This window comes from Drosophila serrata, unplaced genomic scaffold (assembly GCF_035046125.1).
Source record: "Drosophila serrata isolate PLE 108 unplaced genomic scaffold, ASM3504612v1 contig_362, whole genome shotgun sequence".
NCBI lineage: Eukaryota > Metazoa > Arthropoda > Insecta > Diptera > Drosophilidae > Drosophila > Drosophila serrata.
Genome location: NW_028257260.1, coordinates 3,184,627 through 3,204,233, shown reverse-complemented (window position 1 = coordinate 3,204,233; position 19,607 = coordinate 3,184,627). Strand labels below are relative to the sequence as shown.

At 38.2% G+C, this 19,607-nt stretch overlaps 2 protein-coding genes across 2 annotated transcripts; one reads left to right on the top strand and one right to left on the bottom strand.

The window, feature by feature from the left end:
• Window positions 1–2,016: 2,016 nt before the first annotated feature.
• run (segmentation protein runt) lies at window positions 2,017–9,150 on the top strand. The gene is made up of 2 exons (XM_086839220.1): window positions 2,017–7,111; window positions 7,448–9,150. Exons 1-2 carry the CDS (start codon window positions 6,403–6,405, stop codon window positions 8,407–8,409), a joined length of 1,671 nt encoding a protein of 556 aa, XP_086695346.1. The 5' UTR covers window positions 2,017–6,402; the 3' UTR covers window positions 8,410–9,150.
• Window positions 9,151–10,745: 1,595 nt separating this feature from the next.
• Window positions 10,746–15,947, bottom strand: LOC110176105 (importin-13-like). Its single transcript, XM_020942344.2, has 4 exons — window positions 13,580–15,947; window positions 13,126–13,516; window positions 12,246–12,338; window positions 10,746–10,767 (listed from the first exon to the last, which is right to left on the bottom strand). Exons 1-4 carry the CDS (start codon window positions 15,945–15,947, stop codon window positions 10,746–10,748), a joined length of 2,874 nt encoding a protein of 957 aa, XP_020798003.2.
• Between the last annotated feature and the right edge of the window lie 3,660 nt (window positions 15,948–19,607).

The window sequence follows — 19,607 nt, the reverse complement described above, 5'->3', positions numbered from 1 at the left end:
AAAACACAAAAAAAAATAAAGAAAAGAAAACTCAGTTGGGAAAGACAAAAAAACGCAAAAACACAGAAGGAAACCCAAACCCAAAAACACACTCGTTCCCCGCTTTTCCACCCCCAAAAGTAAGACAAAAAAATCACTCAAACACGCGTTTTCCAATGGAAAGTGGTGAGCCGAGCTGTGGTGTAATTTTTTCCTAGGGGTTGCATGCCTCTGCCCAAGGGGTGGGGGTTGGTGGTGGTGGTGGTGCTGCCACCAGGCAGCGACGTCAGCAGCGACGCTGACTGCGCCACAGCCAAAACAACAAACCACAATTCACTTACACAACGCCGCAGTCGAGCAGTTGCTGCTCTGCCACCGCTCTGCCGGTTTCTCTCAGTGTGTTTTTTTTTTTTGTTTTCACTGTGGTGGCAAATTTTTTTTTGTTTTTTATTTTCTCTTTTTTTTAACTCGAAACTGGACGAGGAAAATTGGCAGGACGAATTTTTGGAGTGCCCTTTCGGTCGAAATTTAACAAGGCATTATGTCTTTACTAATTTTAATTGCTTAATTTTGGTTTAGTTAATTATTATTTTAATTTATTTTTTTATTTCGGAAATTAGAAACAAATATTTTTAAGTAGTATTTTTGTGAGAAATAAATGCTAGATTTTATTGAAGTATTTTTTGTTTTTTGTAGTATATTTTTGATAGTTTAAAATATGTCAATCTTTTATATTTTAATATTTTTTAACCATTCCATTGAGCTACGTTTATTTATATAACTAATATTTTAATATGAAGTAAATATTCCTGAAAAGACGATTTTTTTTGTGATAAATAAAACCTACATTTAAAATTTCGTTTATTTTAAATTAGTATTATAATCATGTTACTAGAATTATTGTTTGTTATATCAATTTTATGATATACATTTTTAATAATACAAATAATTTAATAATACTTTTTAAAATTAAAAAATTCTGTCAATAGAGAAGTCTTAAAAATATTTGATATTATATATATTATGCTATATTATTATATTACATTGTTATAAGTTTTAAAAAATGAACTTAAGGCCTGCAGCTGCTTTTGCTATAATTAATTTCTCAATAATATTTATATTTACAAAATATATGATATTGTTATAAAATAATCTAGGAACACTACAAAGAAAAACATTAAAATGATTTTGTTTTTAGTTTTAAAATTATTATTAAACGTCGCAGTGAGGTCTTAACTATTATTAAAAGAACTTTGAACCCATCTCTCAGAACTTAAATACCCCACTAGTTTCAGGGTATGGCAATGCCTGACGATTGGGAGCCTCTATTTTCTTTCATTTTTTATTTTGAAGAGAATTTCCCCTGCACCACTGGAATTTCCATGCGATGCCAGAGCTTTCCTGTTTTCCCGCTGCTTTACATATTTTTCGTTTTCAATTCAGTTTAGTCCTTTAGGTGCTCCTTGGTATCCAGGATCTGTGCTTTAGTGTTGCCTTGCAAGCAGGTGAGTGAAGAGCTCCACCAGGAGAAAGAGAAAGAGGGAGAGAGTGAGAGAGAGCAAGCTAGAGGCGGAGCCAAGATCTTTCCTCTATATATATAGTCTCTCTCTCCCTCACTCTCTCTCTCTTGCACGATCGCTTAACGCTTGGCTGCCGTTCACTCTATTAATAAATCAACCCCTCTGTGATCGTATATATATATATATTCTGTTTTTACCATCTGCTCGCCAACGGTTGGTTCCAAAAACATAAATAAAAAAATTCAAAAGAGAGAGAGAACCTCCCCCAACCCTTGAGATCAGCTATCCCTCTTACTCATTCTCTCTGTCTCAAAAGGGAGGGATCTTTGGTGCAATGCAAATGATCTATCAATATGGTAATTGGGGGTTGATGTAATAATAGAACCTATTTTATACTAGATCATCATTAGGATGGTAATGGAAATTTCAGAATTTTCTAATCTTTCATGGATCGCAGTTTCTATAAGAAGCCAGTTCCAGTTGTGATTGGGGTAAGTGAAGTATTTTATATTAACATATTTATAAAGATATCTGAAGAGGGTTCTTGAATAAGCAGGAGATTTGTGTATTACAGGGGTTACCGTTTTTTATGGAAAAGAAGATCTATATATATATTTAAAATATATTCTAGGATCAAAAGATTCTCTAGAATCTAGAGGGATATCTAGGAATATTTTTGGAAACATATAGGAATTTAATTGAAATTTGTATGATAAGTTGTTTGGACTCTTTAGAAATAGCTAGTATCTTAAAAATATAGATAGTTCCTGACTTTATAGATAGTCTTATTTTACAATTTTATGCAAATGGATCTATAGTAACTACTAATATTTTAAAAAGATCTCAAGAATACATTAAGTTAACTAGGAACATCTAAAAAATATATGGTAACCGATTAAATATTATTGATGAATAAAATATTGTTGGTTTTGAGTAATTTTAAAAATATTTTAATCAAACTTTAGATAAACTAACTTCTTATATGTGTATTTAATTTTAAATACTTCTCAATTTAACTTTATCGATTAATTTAAATTTTCTTTGAGACTGATCTCCTCTATTGTAAATCTCTTTGTATTGCTTTTATCACTCACAGTCTCAGTAATATATATAATATTTTAAATCAAACGTAGCATTAATAACCTTTCTATATATTATTGAAAAAGAAACACTTCTTTGTTATATTTTAATATTTCTAACAATTTATTTACATTTACTATAAGTCTGTTCCCGAACCGATCTTTGTTTGTAATCCCTTCGCTTTTGAGGAGTTCTTAAGTCCACACTAAAAAGTGAAATCCGTTGAATTTTTGGCTAAAAACAGGTAGCTAAATATCTTTGATGGGCGGTATTTTTTTCGTTGTGTTGGCCCAATACTTTATGGCCGGTGGCGGCGGCTAATCGGCCAAAATATTTGCGGGGCGTGCTGGTTAATCCGGGCGATTGACTTTCATAAGCAAAGGATTAAGATTGCGCGGTTGCATTACCTGTTCGAGGACCTTCGATGGCTTACCTGAAAATATCTAGAGTACTATATATATCATATATATTTCTCTGTTTTTCCATCTTGACTAGATATTCGAGTATGTCTTTTTTTTGTGGGGAGTTTTGCAAAAATGGTAATAAAAAAAGGGTTATCCGTGGCTCCTGTGGAACGGTACAGTTACTACCTGTCTTTCAGCTGGTAATTTTTTTTTTGCAAATTCCACGGGATCGGGAACCGAAGGATCTATCTGCGCGTGCTGCGGCGGCTCCTGTCGCTGAAAATTGCCAAGGAATCGCAGCAGGATCCACAAAAAAATAAAATAAATACAAGCGACGGCGGTCGCGCTGATTTCCCGGGAATTTCGCCCGCGTCCTTGTCGCACGCTCGCTAACCTGTGAGCGACGAAGGACCCCAGGACCCGAGGAACGCAAGGACCTTAACAGTCCCTCGCAGCGAGAGGCCGCGCGCGTACAAAGGCGCTGCCAGCGACGACAGAGGCAGCGGCAGCGATTTATTGGAAGTGTGCGTCGGATTTATCCTGCTGAGAGAGGCGCGTTCTCGCGACATTTTGGTTGGTCTTCCTACGGTTTCCCTACACCAGTCTATCCCCTCCTTCCCTCCCTGGAAAATGCCCCACACTTCGAGCCCAGATCCCATGAAAAAAGGGAACAAAAAAAAAAAAAAACAATATGAGAGAAGGTCCTGTGGCCTCGTTTTTAAGGTTGTTTTGGTGGGCCGCAATTTTTTGGCCTGTCGGGCATTTGATTTTGAGATACACTGAGGATATTAATTGCATATTAAAAGGGTTTAGAAAATAAAATATATTTAAATAATGTTGCCTTAAATGTTCCATCTTAAATTAAGGCTTAGAAAATACCAGCACACTCTTCTGAGTATCACACTTCCGGATTAGATCAAAACCTGATCCAATCAAGGATCTGGCATTTGGCAGGCAGCGAATTTGTAGACTCAAGGATTGCGCCACTCTAGAAACAAAAGCCGCACAAATATTTACATCACTAATCGCAGGATAATCGCCCCCGATTAGCATCAGGATTAAAGCGATCCGGGAAGTGAAATTTAGATACCAAACAAACTCGGTTCCGGACAAAGGGTGTTAGTTGGATTGATCCAAATCGCAGTTTTCCGATCATAGATCATAGATCCTGGAGTAAAGGATCCTTTAGGATCAGTTTCCAGATCGTTTTGAATGAGACCAAAAATTTTTGGGCGGGATTGGTAGAAAACATTGGGCTAGAACATAGCTAAATGGGATCAATATCAGTGTGTCGTAATATGATCAGCCAGGGATTTCAGATTACCTTGAATAACACACTAATTTTGTGAGACATTTACAGAAACAAAAGGACATTTAGTTTGCTTTTTCAAATAAAATAAAGAATGATCTGGGGTTCTGGGTGAAATTTATATAATATAATATAATAATAATATATATAATTATATTTAAATAATTGAAAGTTTTTTATTGGATAGTGTATTTTATTTTGTTTGTTTTATAAAGATCATTTTATAGAATTTATATATATTTATTATAATATTGAGACATTTCACTTTTCTTTTCGTTAAAATATATATAAATGTATTATAACTCTGATACATTTACATAAAACGAGGGATTTTTACTTTTCCTTTTATTAAAATAAATAATGAGCTAGAGTTTTGGATGAAGTGTATCGTTCATTATTATGTGGTATATTTTATTTACCATATAAGGTTTTTATTATAAAGATAATTTTTGTATATATGTATTTTTAATAATATTAGAATATTCCGTCTAAATAAATGTGTGTTAATAAAAGTATTCAGGTTATCATATTAGAAAACTACAGAGTAAAGGGCTATATACGTTTCTTTTTAAAACCCACCTAAAGGATCGCATGTGTTCTTTTTAAAATCCTTACAATTTATTGATATAGGGGAATATACTTTCCTATGTTTTTACTCATCGAATATTTGAGAAATTATTTAATTTATAAGATATAAGCACAAAATAATATATATAAATTGGAACTCTGCAAAATTAAGAAGGATATATAATAATAATAACAAGAACGTTTCAGAATTAAGTAAAATAATATGTCGTAATGCCCTGATTATTCTAACAATTAGGTCCAGACAAAATCTTTGATTAATTGATATTTTTTAAAGATCTTTTAATCAGCTATAATATATAATAATATTCCGATTTATTTCCCCTACCAATCCCTGTCACCGATGATCTCCGACAGGATCCCTTCGCTGTGGCCTAATTGAGTCCTCATGCCTCATGTCGGCAGGACATCGGCCCCCCTGTGTGGGGCAGAACCTCGCTCTCTCTCTAACTGTATCTCCCTCTCTATCTTCCTCTAAGTGACAGGACCTCTCCTACCTGTGACAGGACCTCTAGGCCTCCCCCCCCTGCTGCCATCGAAACACGCGCCCCGCTGGAATTGGAAGGGAGAAATGGGAAATGTTAAACCTGGGAAACTGTTGCACGGCCGTGCGTTTTCCTTTTTGGCGTGCGTGAAGACGAAAAGAAAAACACCAAAACACACACATTTTCCAGACCGCCCGTTGCCGGTCACTAGAGTGAGAGAGAGAGAGAGAGAGAGCAAGCAAGCGAGGAGAGAAAACGAGAGATTTTTCTTTTTGAGTTTTTCTTTGGTGCAATTTTATTTGTATTTTTTTTTTCACTTATTTTCAGCGCGCCCCCGCCTGCGCCTTTCCAGCCGGAGAGACAGAGTGACTCTCTCTCTGTCGCGCATTTTTATTTTTTCCTTTCTGCGTTTTTTTTTTTTTTTTTGTATTTTCTCCTGTTTCTCTGCGCTGTATTTCCCTCCCTCCACGAACCGCAATGGAAAAATGGGAAATTTTTCCTGTGGTTGTTGTTGCGGCGGCAATGGTGGTTGCTCGACACACACACACACACATATACACATATACCTGCACCCTTAAAAGTGTGTATGCTTGTGTGTAGGTAGCCAATACCGCCCAGGACAATGCGAGAGAAAGGGACGGGTCTGTAGGTGGAAGCGGGCAAGGTATACAACGTCGGCGGCGACGCTGGCAGCGACGGCCCATCCAGCAGCGCAGTCCACTTTAAATACTGCCAGCGATCGCAGCAGAGAATCAGTTCACTCAGCGACTTTAGCGTGTCGAGAACGCAGAAACATATATATACAAATATTATATATATAAAAACGAATTTTGAAAACTTCCGAAACTCCCGAACACACACACCAAAAATTAAACATCAAGAAATATTTTTTTTTGGAACGGTCACAGCCGCGTATATATTTTTTCCAAGTGTATACACCGAAAAAAAAAAAAAATCCAAGAAGAAAAGTGCTCAAAAAGTGTAAAAAACTGTGTGGGTGAAATTATAGCCAAGGATTACAATTACATTCGGATAAAAGGATGCATCTGCCAGCGGGTCCAACAATGGTGGCCAATAACACACAAGTTTTGGCCGCTGCAGCGGCAGCGGCAGCAGCAGCGGCAGCCATTTCCGCCGGAAATGCTGCAACCGGATCGAGCATCACCAATACACCACACACCAGCGTTAATGCGGCGCACAATACAAGCACACATTCGGCCAGCAGCACAGGAAGCTCCACACCGGATCTTAGTACCAATAACTCCACCTCGACCTCCTCCAACTCGAACTCCAATTCGAATGCGACATCCAATTCCAATGCCAAGATGCCCAGCTCGATGACAGATATGTTTGCCAGCCTCCATGAGATGTTGCAGGAATATCATGGTGAATTGGCCCAAACCGGCTCCCCATCGATCCTTTGCAGTGCTTTGCCCAATCATTGGCGATCGAATAAATCACTGCCGGGTGCCTTCAAGGTGATCGCTCTCGATGATGTCCCCGATGGCACTCTGGTTTCCATTAAATGCGGCAACGATGAGAACTACTGCGGCGAGCTGAGAAATTGCACCACAACGATGAAGAATCAGGTGGCCAAATTCAATGATCTACGCTTCGTGGGACGTTCCGGGCGGGGAAAATCCTTTACGCTAACGATCACCATTGCCACATATCCGGTGCAGATCGCTAGTTATAGCAAAGCCATCAAGGTGACGGTCGACGGGCCGCGGGAGCCAAGAAGTAAGCAAAGTGAGTTTTTTAGTTTCAATTATGTTTTCAGTTTAAATCCCCAAAAAACCCGAAATCCCACAATAACCACAAGAAATTATAGCTAAAACTACCTTTTCAATATCAAAATCCTTCAGAAAGTTTTGCTTTCTATATGCTTCAAAATATCCCAGAGATATTTCAAACTTTTATAGTTAAATTTTCAATATTTTCACTTGATGAAAAATAAACACAAATTACCCAAAAACCTTATTCCTTCACCCCCACTCACTCCCCTTTTATAATGAAAAACCTTTACAATTTGAATTTTTCTTTACTAATTTGTAAATTTTCCCTATTTCTTTTGATCCTTTCCAGGCTATGGCTATCCTCATCCCGGCGCCTTCAATCCCTTCATGCTGAATCCCGCCTGGCTGGATGCCGCATACATGACCTATGGTTATGCGGATTATTTCCGTCATCAGGCTGCTGCCCAGGCTCAGGCTCAGGTTCATCATCCTGCGCTGGTTAAGGCCGCTGCTGCCTCTGCCTCTGTGTCCCCCAACTCGCAGAGTAATGTGGCAGCCACACAATCCTCAGCGATTGGTGCCACCAATAACACCTCCACATCCTCCTCCTCCACCACCTCCGTCTCCTCCGTGTCATCTTTGGCCCCGGAATATGCCCATGCCCAGGCGGCGGCAGCTGCAGCAGCAGCAGCGGCGGCGGCTGCATCGGCGGGTCAGCCAACGGCCATGATGCCATCGCCACCGGGTGCTGCTCCGGCGGCTGCCTATGCGATGCCACAGTTCCCGTTCAATCATGTGGCCAAGGCCACACCACATGCCTTCCATCCGTATAATTTTGCCGCTGCTGCCGGGCTCCGGGCGCGTAATGCTGCACTGCATCCCATCCATGCCATGCAGACCACGGAGGCTGCTCAGCCAAGTCCGGCCAGCTCGAGGCCCTCGAGCTCATCGCCAACGCAAAGCCATCAGAGTCATGTGCTCCTCAAGCTAAACACCTCCATTGAGACGAGCTCCATTCATGAACAATCCGCCTCCGATGCCGATTCCGATGATGAGCAAATCGATGTGGTTAAATCGGAATATGATCTGGACAAGAGTATTGATTCCACACGCAGTTCACCGGCACATCATATTGCACCGATCACGCCGATCCGTATGCGTTGTGATCTCAAAGCGCCGTCGGCAATGAAACCCATTTACCATGAGACCAGCGCCACGGAGGTTCCATCGCCGGAGACCACCTGTATACCGGCGGCCACCAAGCTCAAGAGTGCCGCTGTCCAGCAGAAGACCGTGTGGCGGCCCTACTAAAAAATACTTATAGAATGGGAGTTACCGGAAAATCCCCTACCCCATCCCCACCCCCCAAAAGAAAAGTGATACAAAACTGGAAAAGCGGCGGCGCAGAGCGGCAAGCAAGCAAGAAAGCAAAGAAAACAAAAAAAAAAAAAAAGAAAATTGTGATATAGTGTATTAAGTAAAGACGCCTCCGGCCGGCAAACGGAGCAGCCTCATCATCAGTTGGAAGGAAAAACGTTTGGAAAAGCAGGAAAAGCAGCATCAGTGGCAGCGGAAAACCCTAAAAAAACAAAAACAAAACCCCAAAAGGACTTCGAGCTCCGGCGAAGTTTTATGCTCGATTCATAAAATCGTGCGATGAGTTCGAGCCCGAAAAAGGAGTCTCACATTTTCACAGGATCTTCCCCGGGAAAATCTTCAAAGAAAGCGAAAAAACTTTAGTTCAATTTCCCAAAAAAAAGTAATAATAATTAATTTCACAAAACACAAAGAAACACACACTCTGTATATAGAAAACTAGATTGTAACACTCTCTTTTTTTTTGAACATTTTTTTTTGTGGATAATATATATATGCGAATTTAGCTATTTGTAATTTATAAGTTTAACTAGTCCCTTAAGTGAGAAATCAATTTTTTTGTCTAGCTGTAAGTTTTAGCGCGAAAGAAAAAAACAAAACAAAAAACAAAACAAAAACAAAAAATCTTTAACACAAAAAACGAATTTGAACCAAAACCAAATAAAAAAACAAAAATCACACACAAAAATTATTTACAAAAAAAATTTTGAACTGTTGTTTTTATTTAAAAAAAAATATTTTTTGGGGGTTTCAGAAATATTTTCAATATAATTTTCAGCGTGTATGAGAACTATGGTAAATATTATAAACAACTTGGGAACTTGGTTTACATTTTTTTAAGAACAGAAAATCATTTAATTATCTTTTGGATATTCCAAAAGTTAAATGTAACTTTGTCTTTACTAAAAAAAATCTTATTAATCTGACTTTATTTAAAAACTATAAAGAATTTTTAATATATTGTTTCCTAAGAGATACACTTCTCCCTCATCAGTATTTAATTTTTATTTAGCTTCAACACTTTATATTTACTTTCCATAATATATATTTTATTATTCTAGTTTCAGATTCCTTTTCACAAATATTCTTCCATTACAAATATCATCTTTTCAATCCAACTTTGTTAAAAGAACACACAAAATATATTGTTTATAAACTTCTCCCTCAAATACTTTCAATATATAATTCTGAATTAAAAACCTACAAATTAGTGCCTGGAACTTATATTTCTATTATTATCAATGAACAAAGACCCACAGACATCAACTAAACGATTACTTAATTTTTTTTTAAGAAATTCCGCAATTGAATTATCAATAATCAAAGTTGAGCTGGTTGGGAAAACCAATCACAAATTAATATTTTCACTTTTAACTTATCTTTCAAGTATTATCGATAACAACAACTTGTATTTGCGGTTGTCAGCTGGGGGGAAAAATCCAAGTGTCTGTCGGCTTTATTTTGTGAATCAAAAGTTATGCGTATCTCTATATATTTATCAATTCAAAGTTAAGGTCGAATAAGGTAATAAATAATAAAAACAAAGCTTCATTTATGACTTGAAAACTTTTCTTTATTTTAAATCTTTATGTTATAAATTTATTTGTAATATTAACGAATGCTTTGCTTCTTCCAAACTATACAACAATTTGTTAGTTTTGAATTTCTAAATCATTTGCATTGCATCAATTTGCGAGAGCTAAAACCTTTTTCTTCATTGGTGGCCCCTCAAAATCGAAGGACATCTGCTGACCGCAGGACATGGACCATAGACAGGGACATGGCCAAGCCCAAATTGATGGCAATTAATGCGGATTATTGGTGATTAGGGGACATCGTTCGGATCGGCAGGAGTTCACTTTTCCGACAATTGTCGCATTAATTGGCATAACTAACTCGATTTTGTTGCCACCAAGCAACAGCACCAGGACACAAATGCAGATACAAATACATCTACATCTACAGCTGCAGATACATATGCAGTGATAGGGATACGGATGTGGAAAGGACACACCATGTCGTTGAAGTTGAAAAACCGCAGTGAAATTTGTCGAGGCCATTAACCGCACAGTCGTCGAGTGCATTGCCATTGAGTTATCTTCTTTTGCTGGTCAACACCTTGGTCAAATTGTGTGTGTGTGTGTGTGTGTGTGGGCCATCAAGGTCATTGCTGGATTACATATATACATATATAGTATATATAAAGATATATCTGTACAAAGATATAAGTAGGCATCCACCTCCTGCCAGGCGACCTTGCCTTCAATTGGTTAGGGTGGTCGAAGGGTTTTCCTGTGGATGGAGAAAGTATTTAAAAGATAAAATATAAATATTCTGTAGTTAAGGATTTAAAAAGTAAAAATTAAATTAAATCAATTGTGGTTTATTTATGATTATTTTTTCCCCTAAAATTATGTTTCCAAAAGCTAATGTTACAGAGTTTTGTTTTTACAAGGTTTAATCAAGCTTCTTGACAGAAATATTTGTACTGCTTATTAAATTTGTATTTTAAAATTTTGTTTATTCCTACGAAAAAAGCATACAAAAAACCTTGAATTTGTTGTTGTTCTGTTAAGAAATAATCTTGGTTTTTTATTAAATTAAAGTCAAAACTTAGACTCGCTTTTATTTGGTTAAAAATGATGAACTTTTATATATTTAATTATACACAAATTTATATATCTTTTATTTAATAACAACTATTAATATTTAATATATTTTGTAACTAATAATAATTATTAATTGTTAATTAACATTTAAATTGAAAAACATGTCATAGGAAATGTCCCATCAATGCAAAAATTTAACAAATATCGAAGGACTTCTCGACTGAATCCGTTTGGAACTGCAAATTTCGAATTTTCAACAGTTCTGCTCAAATATTTGCTCAAATATTTTACCAAAAAAAAAAAAAAAAACATATATACATATATTTATATATATAATTATATGTAGTTGTAATCGTAATGACTCCCCTTCTCGTTAAACCTCATCATCATCCAGAGTTCGCTCTTTTATTTATTTATTTTTTTGCTCTTTTTGTTCCACTTGCATTTTCGCATTTAATCAATGGAAAATTTACATTTTCACAATGTGTTTTACACTTTTCTCCCATGTTTTTCCGCGTTCCGAGTTGTTGGTGGCTTTTTTTGTATTTAAGGGAAAAAATGGAGGGGGCAGGATGGGCTTGGATCGGTGGCGCCGCTTTTGTTTAAAAATCGGCGCGTGCAAAACTATTTTTGGTATTCGATGGTTGACTGTTGTTCCATTTGGTTGTATTTTCTTTTTGTTTTCCATGGTGGTTGTGTTTTTCTCAGTGTTTTGTTGTATATTTGTTTACCATTTTAATGTGGAGTTTCTTTTGGTGATTATTTATAGCTATAGATATATAATTTTGGGATTATAGGAAGATGTTCTTGATAATAAATAATAAAAGTTGCAGAACCACAAAAATAATAAAAAGAAAATAATAAAGAAAAGGCGAGAAAGTAATTCCTTATAAAGCTGATTTTTTATGATTTTTTTTCATAGAATATGGGTACTTTTCTTTATAAGAACTATAAAATATACTAGTATTCTTGGGGTTTCTAAAAACTGAGTGATCGAATTGGAACAGTATGTACTTATGGTCTGAGAAGGATGGTCTCTCAAGGACTTTCCAATCTAATACCATAGTACGTTGGATTAGGTGGGTCCTATAGAGGTATGTTCCTCCCCCATGTTTTCTATATACAAGATAGTTGAAAGTATACATTTTAAAAGTAACTCACCTTTTGTAGCTTATATTGGGTTCCTGATTTCCTTCTCCTGCCAGAAGGTGCCTCTTTTTGCTCTCCAGGATCACCGCAGTCAGGTCATAGGAGCTGTAATAAGGCATAAGGTTAGCTTGAAGACCATTCCTTATGTGTACAAAGGTGCTTACCGATGGTGTCCATGCCTAGGTCCTTCTACACCTCACCTCCCTGCAGGATGTGCATGTCCTTGTCCCCAGGATGGTGTTTCTTGAGACGCGAGCTGACACTATCTTATAGAGGAAATCCCCTATAAAGGATATCCTCCACCACCTTGTTGAGCTGGAGGATCCCACATACCCTAGAAAACTGGTTTATTTCAGGGGAACCACCCACTTGCGTTTTATGCCTACCGCCAGGCACCTCCAACCATGGCTAATGATTCATTTTCTCCAGCGTTTTGGGCTAAAGAAATGGAATCGAAGCCTTAGCTAGACACTGCATTATCCTGGAGCAAGAGCATTACCCATTGCCCGGGATAATACAGTGTCCATTGTCCAGTCGGCGCCCTCGTGGAGGGTTCAGCTGGAGGATTTTTGCCGACCGCGCGCCTATCCCGGGGGGGCCTAGTCGCGCAACGTTCGTACGTTGACGAGACAACTATGAAATACCACAATAAATTTTGAATATTCGAAAACTAACTAAAGAGGGGATATGTCTCTACATCTACTCTAATGTACCTAGCTAAGATGCATGAATAACCAAAATTAAACTATGAATACAATAAATTTGGATATACGAAAACTAAACTAAAATGTGTTTAAAGTGTAAAAAGAGCCGAAATGGATAGAGCTTCACTGCAATTCATTGCAAGTGTTCGGCGAGTCCTCGCATTCTGAGAGCCATATTACAAATATACTTCCGGAGAGTTTCTTCGCTATTCGTCTCCTTAAGCAACACCATTGTTAATATGGTCTTCTCATGCAGCGTAATATGAGGCTTTGGGAAATCGGGTTGACTCAACACGTCGAACACAAAGCTGAGAGTCTCATTAGAAAAATGCTTATTCAAAGCGAAAAAGAGACCCGCAAAATTTTCCACTTCGGAAGGCGGTACAAAAGAAGCAATACACATTATTGAGGTGGAGAAGATCTCTTCTAGGGAGCCCAGAACGATCTGTTCGAGATGCTCATAGCATCGGGCCTGGCTTAGAAGATTGACTAGGAAATTAATACTGCCACGTATGGCAACACCCTCCTGCAGTGACATGCCCTTCAAAGCATATGCAACAAGACGATTGTAGGGCAGCTCTGTTTGAGTTAAGGTTTGTGGAACAAGTAGGATAATCTGCGACAAACACTTAAAAAACGCACCTATAATATCCGAAATATTAGAGTAGTTCTCCACCGGAGTGGCCTCGAAAACCATGAATCCCCGCTGGATAAAGTCTCTCAAGAGCTCTTGCATTTCTGGCTGGGTCACCTCGTCCTCATAGAACGTGACAATGACCGCCGTTATCATCTCCAAGATGGGTGGACAGTAGCGTATCTCAATGGTAGTTCGAACTAAACGAGAGATATGCTCAAACTCCGCGTCAATGCAGCTTAAGAAGCTGATCAAATGACTCAAGGTGGTACAAACGGTCTCAATGACTTCCATATCATCAGACCAAAGTTGTATTAATTTCTGACTAACGAGCAACAGCAGAAAACAGAAATTGTAATCGTCGTCTTTGTCTCCAACATCAATGCGTTTCAAGGATAAAAATAGGGGACACATCATTTTATAGAGGACCAATATCCGAGAACGGGCTAAAGGGGTTTTCAATACGTGCCGGCAAATGGCTTGCAACTCTTCGAGCCACGGATTGAGAAAAGAATCTAACTTCTTGTAAATATCATATATCGGTATTATGCCCATCACAGTTCCTATGGTGGAGATCACCTTCTCCATATCGGACTCTTTTATGTATCCCGGGTTAAGGCAGAACCTGCAGGCTTCCATTAGGGCCTCAGGAGTTATCGTAATTCTGTCACAATGAGTGATGAACTCCTTTAGGGCCAGATTAGCATCGACCGACACTGAAGAGCTGAGCCCCCCTATCAATAGATTGATCGCTTCCGGAACGTACAAACGGTTCTTCTTCAGCCAGTGGCCATAGGCGCCAATAGTCTCCATAACTGTGGCCAGAAGTTTGACATTGTAATGCTCAAATGGTATTTCAGCCATTATGCGCATCAATTCGGGTATTTTTAGCGAGTCACCCCCACAAACTTTGGCCACAGACATAAAACTAAAAATGCACACTTCCAAAGCAGTCCAATTTGTTGGATTTACTTTGACTTCGGCACTGGCCTCGTTCAACATTCCGGACAGGATTTCAAGGGCGTTTTCCTTCAACACTTTGTAACAGCACGATAATGCCTTTGCAATGTCCTGCCGATATATGGTAAAAGTGTCTAGTGTCTCGGAATTCCATTGTTCGAAGGACTTCGGATACTCGGCTTTTCTCACCAAAACCCTTGTGAGGCCAGCGTAAACCGGTTTTATAAACTCCAAACTTTCGAGTTTCTTTTTATTACTAGGAATGGAACATACCTCATGCTGTAGTAGGTGCCAAAATGGTAGGGCCTTGATGCTGCATATCTCTCCGACGGGAAAAGTCCCTGGTTTATCGGTGCATTTCATAAGTTCGTCAATAATGCGCTTCAAAACTCTAAAGAGCTCCGGATCGGCAGTGATTCCATTGATTATCAATGATGAGTGATGTTCTATGGAAGTCATATATAACGAGTATATAAGTGCTTCCAATTTCTCATTCTTGGTTTCTTGCCATTCCGATTTAGCAATGTCGGATAGGCAGTCAAGGAACATTTTAATTAGTTCAATCGCCGTCTGAGGAGAGTTGCATGGTTGAATGATTATTATGGACAATGTCCTTAAAGCCAATTCGGCCAATTCTATCTCCTCAGCGGCCATGACGCCATCTCCGACGCGCATGCGCGGCCAATAGCATTTTTGCACCAACTCCAGCAGAATTTGCGAAATGTTTACGCTGCCCTCAATGGTATAGCCATAATTTTGAATCCATCTGCGGATGCATCCAACTGCTCTGTTAATGTCCACATGGTTGCCTATCTCCGAGTCAAGTTGCTTCGTCTTCAGATAGTTTTCAGCGGTCTGAAGGACAAATGATACCGATTTACCCACCAACTCATGCACATCGTTTCGCCATCTTCGGGTAACGATGGAATGGGCTTCCTCCGGAATGCCTCCCAAAATTTCCAACAAAATCCCAATCTGCACATCGTGGCTAGAATTGGGGATTCTATCATTCAGGAAAGAGTAGGTCACCTCCTCGATGGGAGTAAGTGCGGGATTACGGTTCTCAACTTGCATCTGAACTAGATAAGCTCCCAGTGACATACATAGCCGATTCAGGACGATTTTCGGTCCTCCGGCAAAAAGCCCAAGCAACTGGAGAATCTTTTGCCTAAGTTCTCCCCGGCTTTTCACCGAAAGCTCATCCCAATCCTTCCTCAGCTTAGAGTGAAGAGCAGTGGCACCGAAGAACTGAATATCGGTGCTCTTGCCCGGCTGCAAAAGCAGAAAAGTTAATTGCCAAACCTGAGAACTAGCCTTAACCTCCGTGAGCCATTTGTCCAGATCTTGGCTATGTCCGTTCGAACGATAGAATTCGGTAATCGCCTCCTCCACGCGCATTATGTCAAATTGTTCCATTCTGATGGTATTTAGTATATATATTGTTAAGTACCTTGTAGTGGAGGAGTTCACTTTTTGTTTGACCTAATCTACTGTGTTTTAAATTTCACTTTGTTTTTCGTTTATTATTTGGATTTGTTATTTAGTTTGAGATGTTTCCTTGTTGAGACAACGGATAGGAATGAACTTTAGGGATTGTGTTGCTGGTAATGTAAAATTTAGATGGATTCTAAGTTCATGGGTTACTATGTCTCATTGAATTTCAGTTTTCAATGTGTGTTCCAAATCACTTGAATTTTTGAGTTTATAAAAGTACTATCCTTTAGGTTCGTCTTAAGGTTGGTATAGTTTTTCTTCTTGTTATGATTTTCTCTATAATTTTTGAGTGCTTTCGATATTTTCGTACATTTGTTCATTGTAATTGTTGCTTTTTATTGTCCGATGTATCTGGTTTTTGTTGGCGCTTTTGAGGTTGCTTGTGTGTGATTGCCGGCGGTTTCGGTGAGAGTCGGTACGAAAAATGCCTATACCGATACAAAGATACATAGCGCACAGATACATCGGTGGACGGGGGATGAGATACAAAGATACACGAAACCGCGCCACGCGAAACGAAACGAAACGAATCGCCAGTGAAAAACAAAAACAAAAAAAAAACAACCAAGAAAATGGTGATGGGGGAGTGGAAAATACGGAGGTGGAGGTGGGGCCAGCGAAATGAACCGAAAATATAAAAATGGCCAATGCAATGCCAATGGAAAATGGTTGGCCAGAAATTACAAAGAGCCGGGAATGGGGTGGAGGAGGGGGGATTTTTCGCGAGGTGAAAGAACTGTTGTACCAACAAATTACAAACGAAATGAGGCGAGTTTCGTTTAGGTTTTTTGTTGTTCTTATTTATTTATTTATTTCTTCTTTTTATTTGTATTTTGTTTTTGTTTTTTTTTGTGTACTTGCAAATGGCTGAATTGCAATTGCCTTTGAAGGGGGCATACCCTCTAGAATGAGTGTGATGAACTAGCTGAATTTACAGGGAATTAAAAGACTTATTTTAACTCAAAACAGCAGCATTAATCAAAGAATTATAAACAAAAAATGCTCTAGAATAAAGGAAGTTAATTGAAAGTAAAAGTTTAGGTAGATACTTTTAAGAGTTATTTAAAAATAAGAATATTTCATAAGTAAAACTGATGAAATATGAATGACTCTTTATTTAATTAATATACCAAATGTGGCATATTAATTATTTAACAAAATAATGCTGTAGAAAAAGACTAATTAATCTTAAAGTTAACTCTTTACTTAGGTTAAACCAAAGTCGACTCTTTGTAAAGACTATATTTTGAACATTTTGGTGACCTTTTTTTTTTTGCTTAATTTGGTGCTAATGAAATGCATTGGTCAGCGCTGATTGCATGTGGCCATGAATGGGTGGTGTAGGTGGTATAGAATAGATTCAGGAGGTGCAAAAGGTGCAGAATATGCAGGAGGTATGGGATGTATGTTACATAGGTTGACTGTAAAATAAAATCCAAATCCTGTGCCGCAAAATCGCCAAATCCAAAGTGTCACGCAAGCAAAGTCAATTGTCTGATCAAAAATTTCAACAGGGGGAACACATTTTAAAGGCATTACAATTTAAATGCCAATGTTGGCAATTTGTTAGTTGTCACTACACCCAACACTCAGTCCCTCAGAGTGATAAATCTGAAATTCGAGTGGAAGTTAGAGGCCTTCGCGGTTAACCTGGAACCCCAGACTGCTCTGGATATATTTTCTTTTTCTGTATTTTTTTTTTTTCGTATCGTTCTAATGCGCTTAAAGAAACACGGAAGACAACGGCAGCAGGGAAATAAAATTAACTCCAATGAGCCGAGCTCTGACTGCCTTTTGCACCCCATCTCCACAGCTAATTAGTCGCTGGTTCGACATAATCCCCAATAGCTGAGATTCCAGCTCCATTCCCCTCCTCTGTTCCGAAATGTCGAGAATTAAGGTTGACTGGGACCGGAGATAACCATAACATCGATGATTTTTCGTACCGCGCCACTTAATTTGCTAAATTAAAATGCTGTGCACAAAATAATTCACGCTAATTAAATGTCCTTCAAAGGGAGAAGCTCCTGAAAAATGCCAAAAAAAAAGAAAACAGAGAAAAGGCAAAAGAAAGCCGAAGTTCTTATGTTCTTTCCCAGGAAAGTTATATTTTAGATTTTATTAAAACAAATTTAATCAAATTTCTATATTTAAATCCCTAACAAACAGAGGAAAAAAAATGTCTCTTCAATATTTGCGTATCCTCGAATCCTTGCTGCGGCATTTGTCCCAAGTCTTTTGTTCATTGTCAGGCGAAAAGGATTTTTGTGAAGCGCCTGATTGACGGATGGCAAGGATGAAAGGATGAAAGGGGTTTGATTGTCCTTGTTGACGCTTAACCGCATTTAATTTTATTGAATTTATTAAGTGATTAAAAAGTTGTCAATATCAAGCTTCTGGCCTTCGGGTGTGTATTTGTTTTTGTTAGCCACATTGTTACGTCACAACGGTTACGGCCCTGTCCGCTTTAATCCTTACTGTGGTCGCATGGGCAAAAACAATGACACCCCCGCGGCAATAACAACTGAAAAAATAATAATAATAAAACAACAACAAATAAGAGAAGGAGAAATAATAAATACAAAAAAAAGAAGGCCACAAAAAGTGTCCACTTTATGGACAATTGTGTAGAGATCGCTTTTTCAATATTTTTCAGCGTTTTTGCAGTGCTTTTGCAAATTTATAAATGCACCGCCCGTGCGTGTGTGTGTGCGGGCGAGTGTGGTGGCCTCTGTGGTTGCTGTGGATTATGCGGTTGTCTCACTTGTTGCAGGATAACAAGGACATTCCCCGACATTCGGCCATTCACCTGGCAGTTCGGGGATTTCCCTTTTTGGCCCAGCGTCAAACAATTAGGCTTGCGAAAATCAAGCGGCCACAAGTCAGGCGTGATTGTGATGGCTTTCCACCTTTCTCTGTCCCAAAAAAAACTTAATCTTTATATTTTATTTTATATATTTTATTATAAGCTTTAATAGCCATCATTTTGAGCATGGCAAAAATAGAAATTGAAAACTCTTTGCTGTGGGTGTAATTCTAGTTAAGGTTTTCCGCTTTTCCTCCCGCCTTTTTGCGGTCAGTCAATGTTAACAGAGAAACAGCTCGTGGAAAATTAGTTAACTCGAGATGAAGGCAAACAGTAAGGATAAGAGTGAGAGAGAGGGTTAATTGAAGAGTTTTGAAAAGGAGAAGAGTTCTGCTAAAAATATATTAACATAATAATTTGAAAGGAAAGAATTAGAAGTTACTTCGTCAGTGATCATTACTACCTTTTACTAAAATAATTTACATACGTTTTTAACCCAAAATAAATGTGCTTTTAAAAAATATTTTAACAAAATAATTTGAAAGGAATGAATGAGAAATTACTTTGTCTGTGATCTTTACTATCTTTTACTAAAATTTATGTAATATACTTTCTTAAACCAAATTTGATGTCAAAATCCAACCTCTTTTGGCTTCTCGACTCGTTGCATTTTTGGGGGAATTCGTTAAAATATCTCCCCCTCTGAAAGCCATTGTTTAACAAACCAATTAGCAATCAAAATGAACTAACACATCGCTCCGTCCTTCTGTCCGTCC

Bases quoted from the DNA above. Each gene is read 5' to 3' on its own strand.
- run (XM_086839220.1), top strand. From the start codon at position 6,403: ATGCATCTGCCAGCGGGTCCAACAATGGTGGCCAATAACACACAAGTT. The intron at 7,112-7,447 runs GTGAGTTTTTTA...GATCCTTTCCAG, and splicing joins GGAGCCAAGAAGTAAGCAAA to GCTATGGCTATCCTCATCCC.
- LOC110176105 (XM_020942344.2), bottom strand. From the start codon at position 15,947: ATGGAACAATTTGACATAATGCGCGTGGAGGAGGCGATTACCGAATTC. The intron at 13,517-13,579 runs GTGCGTTTTTTA...TAACTCAAACAG, and splicing joins TAATATTTCGGATATTATAG to AGCTGCCCTACAATCGTCTT. The intron at 10,768-12,245 runs GTGAGTTACTTT...CTCCATCCACAG, and splicing joins CCCAATATAAGCTACAAAAG to GAAAACCCTTCGACCACCCT.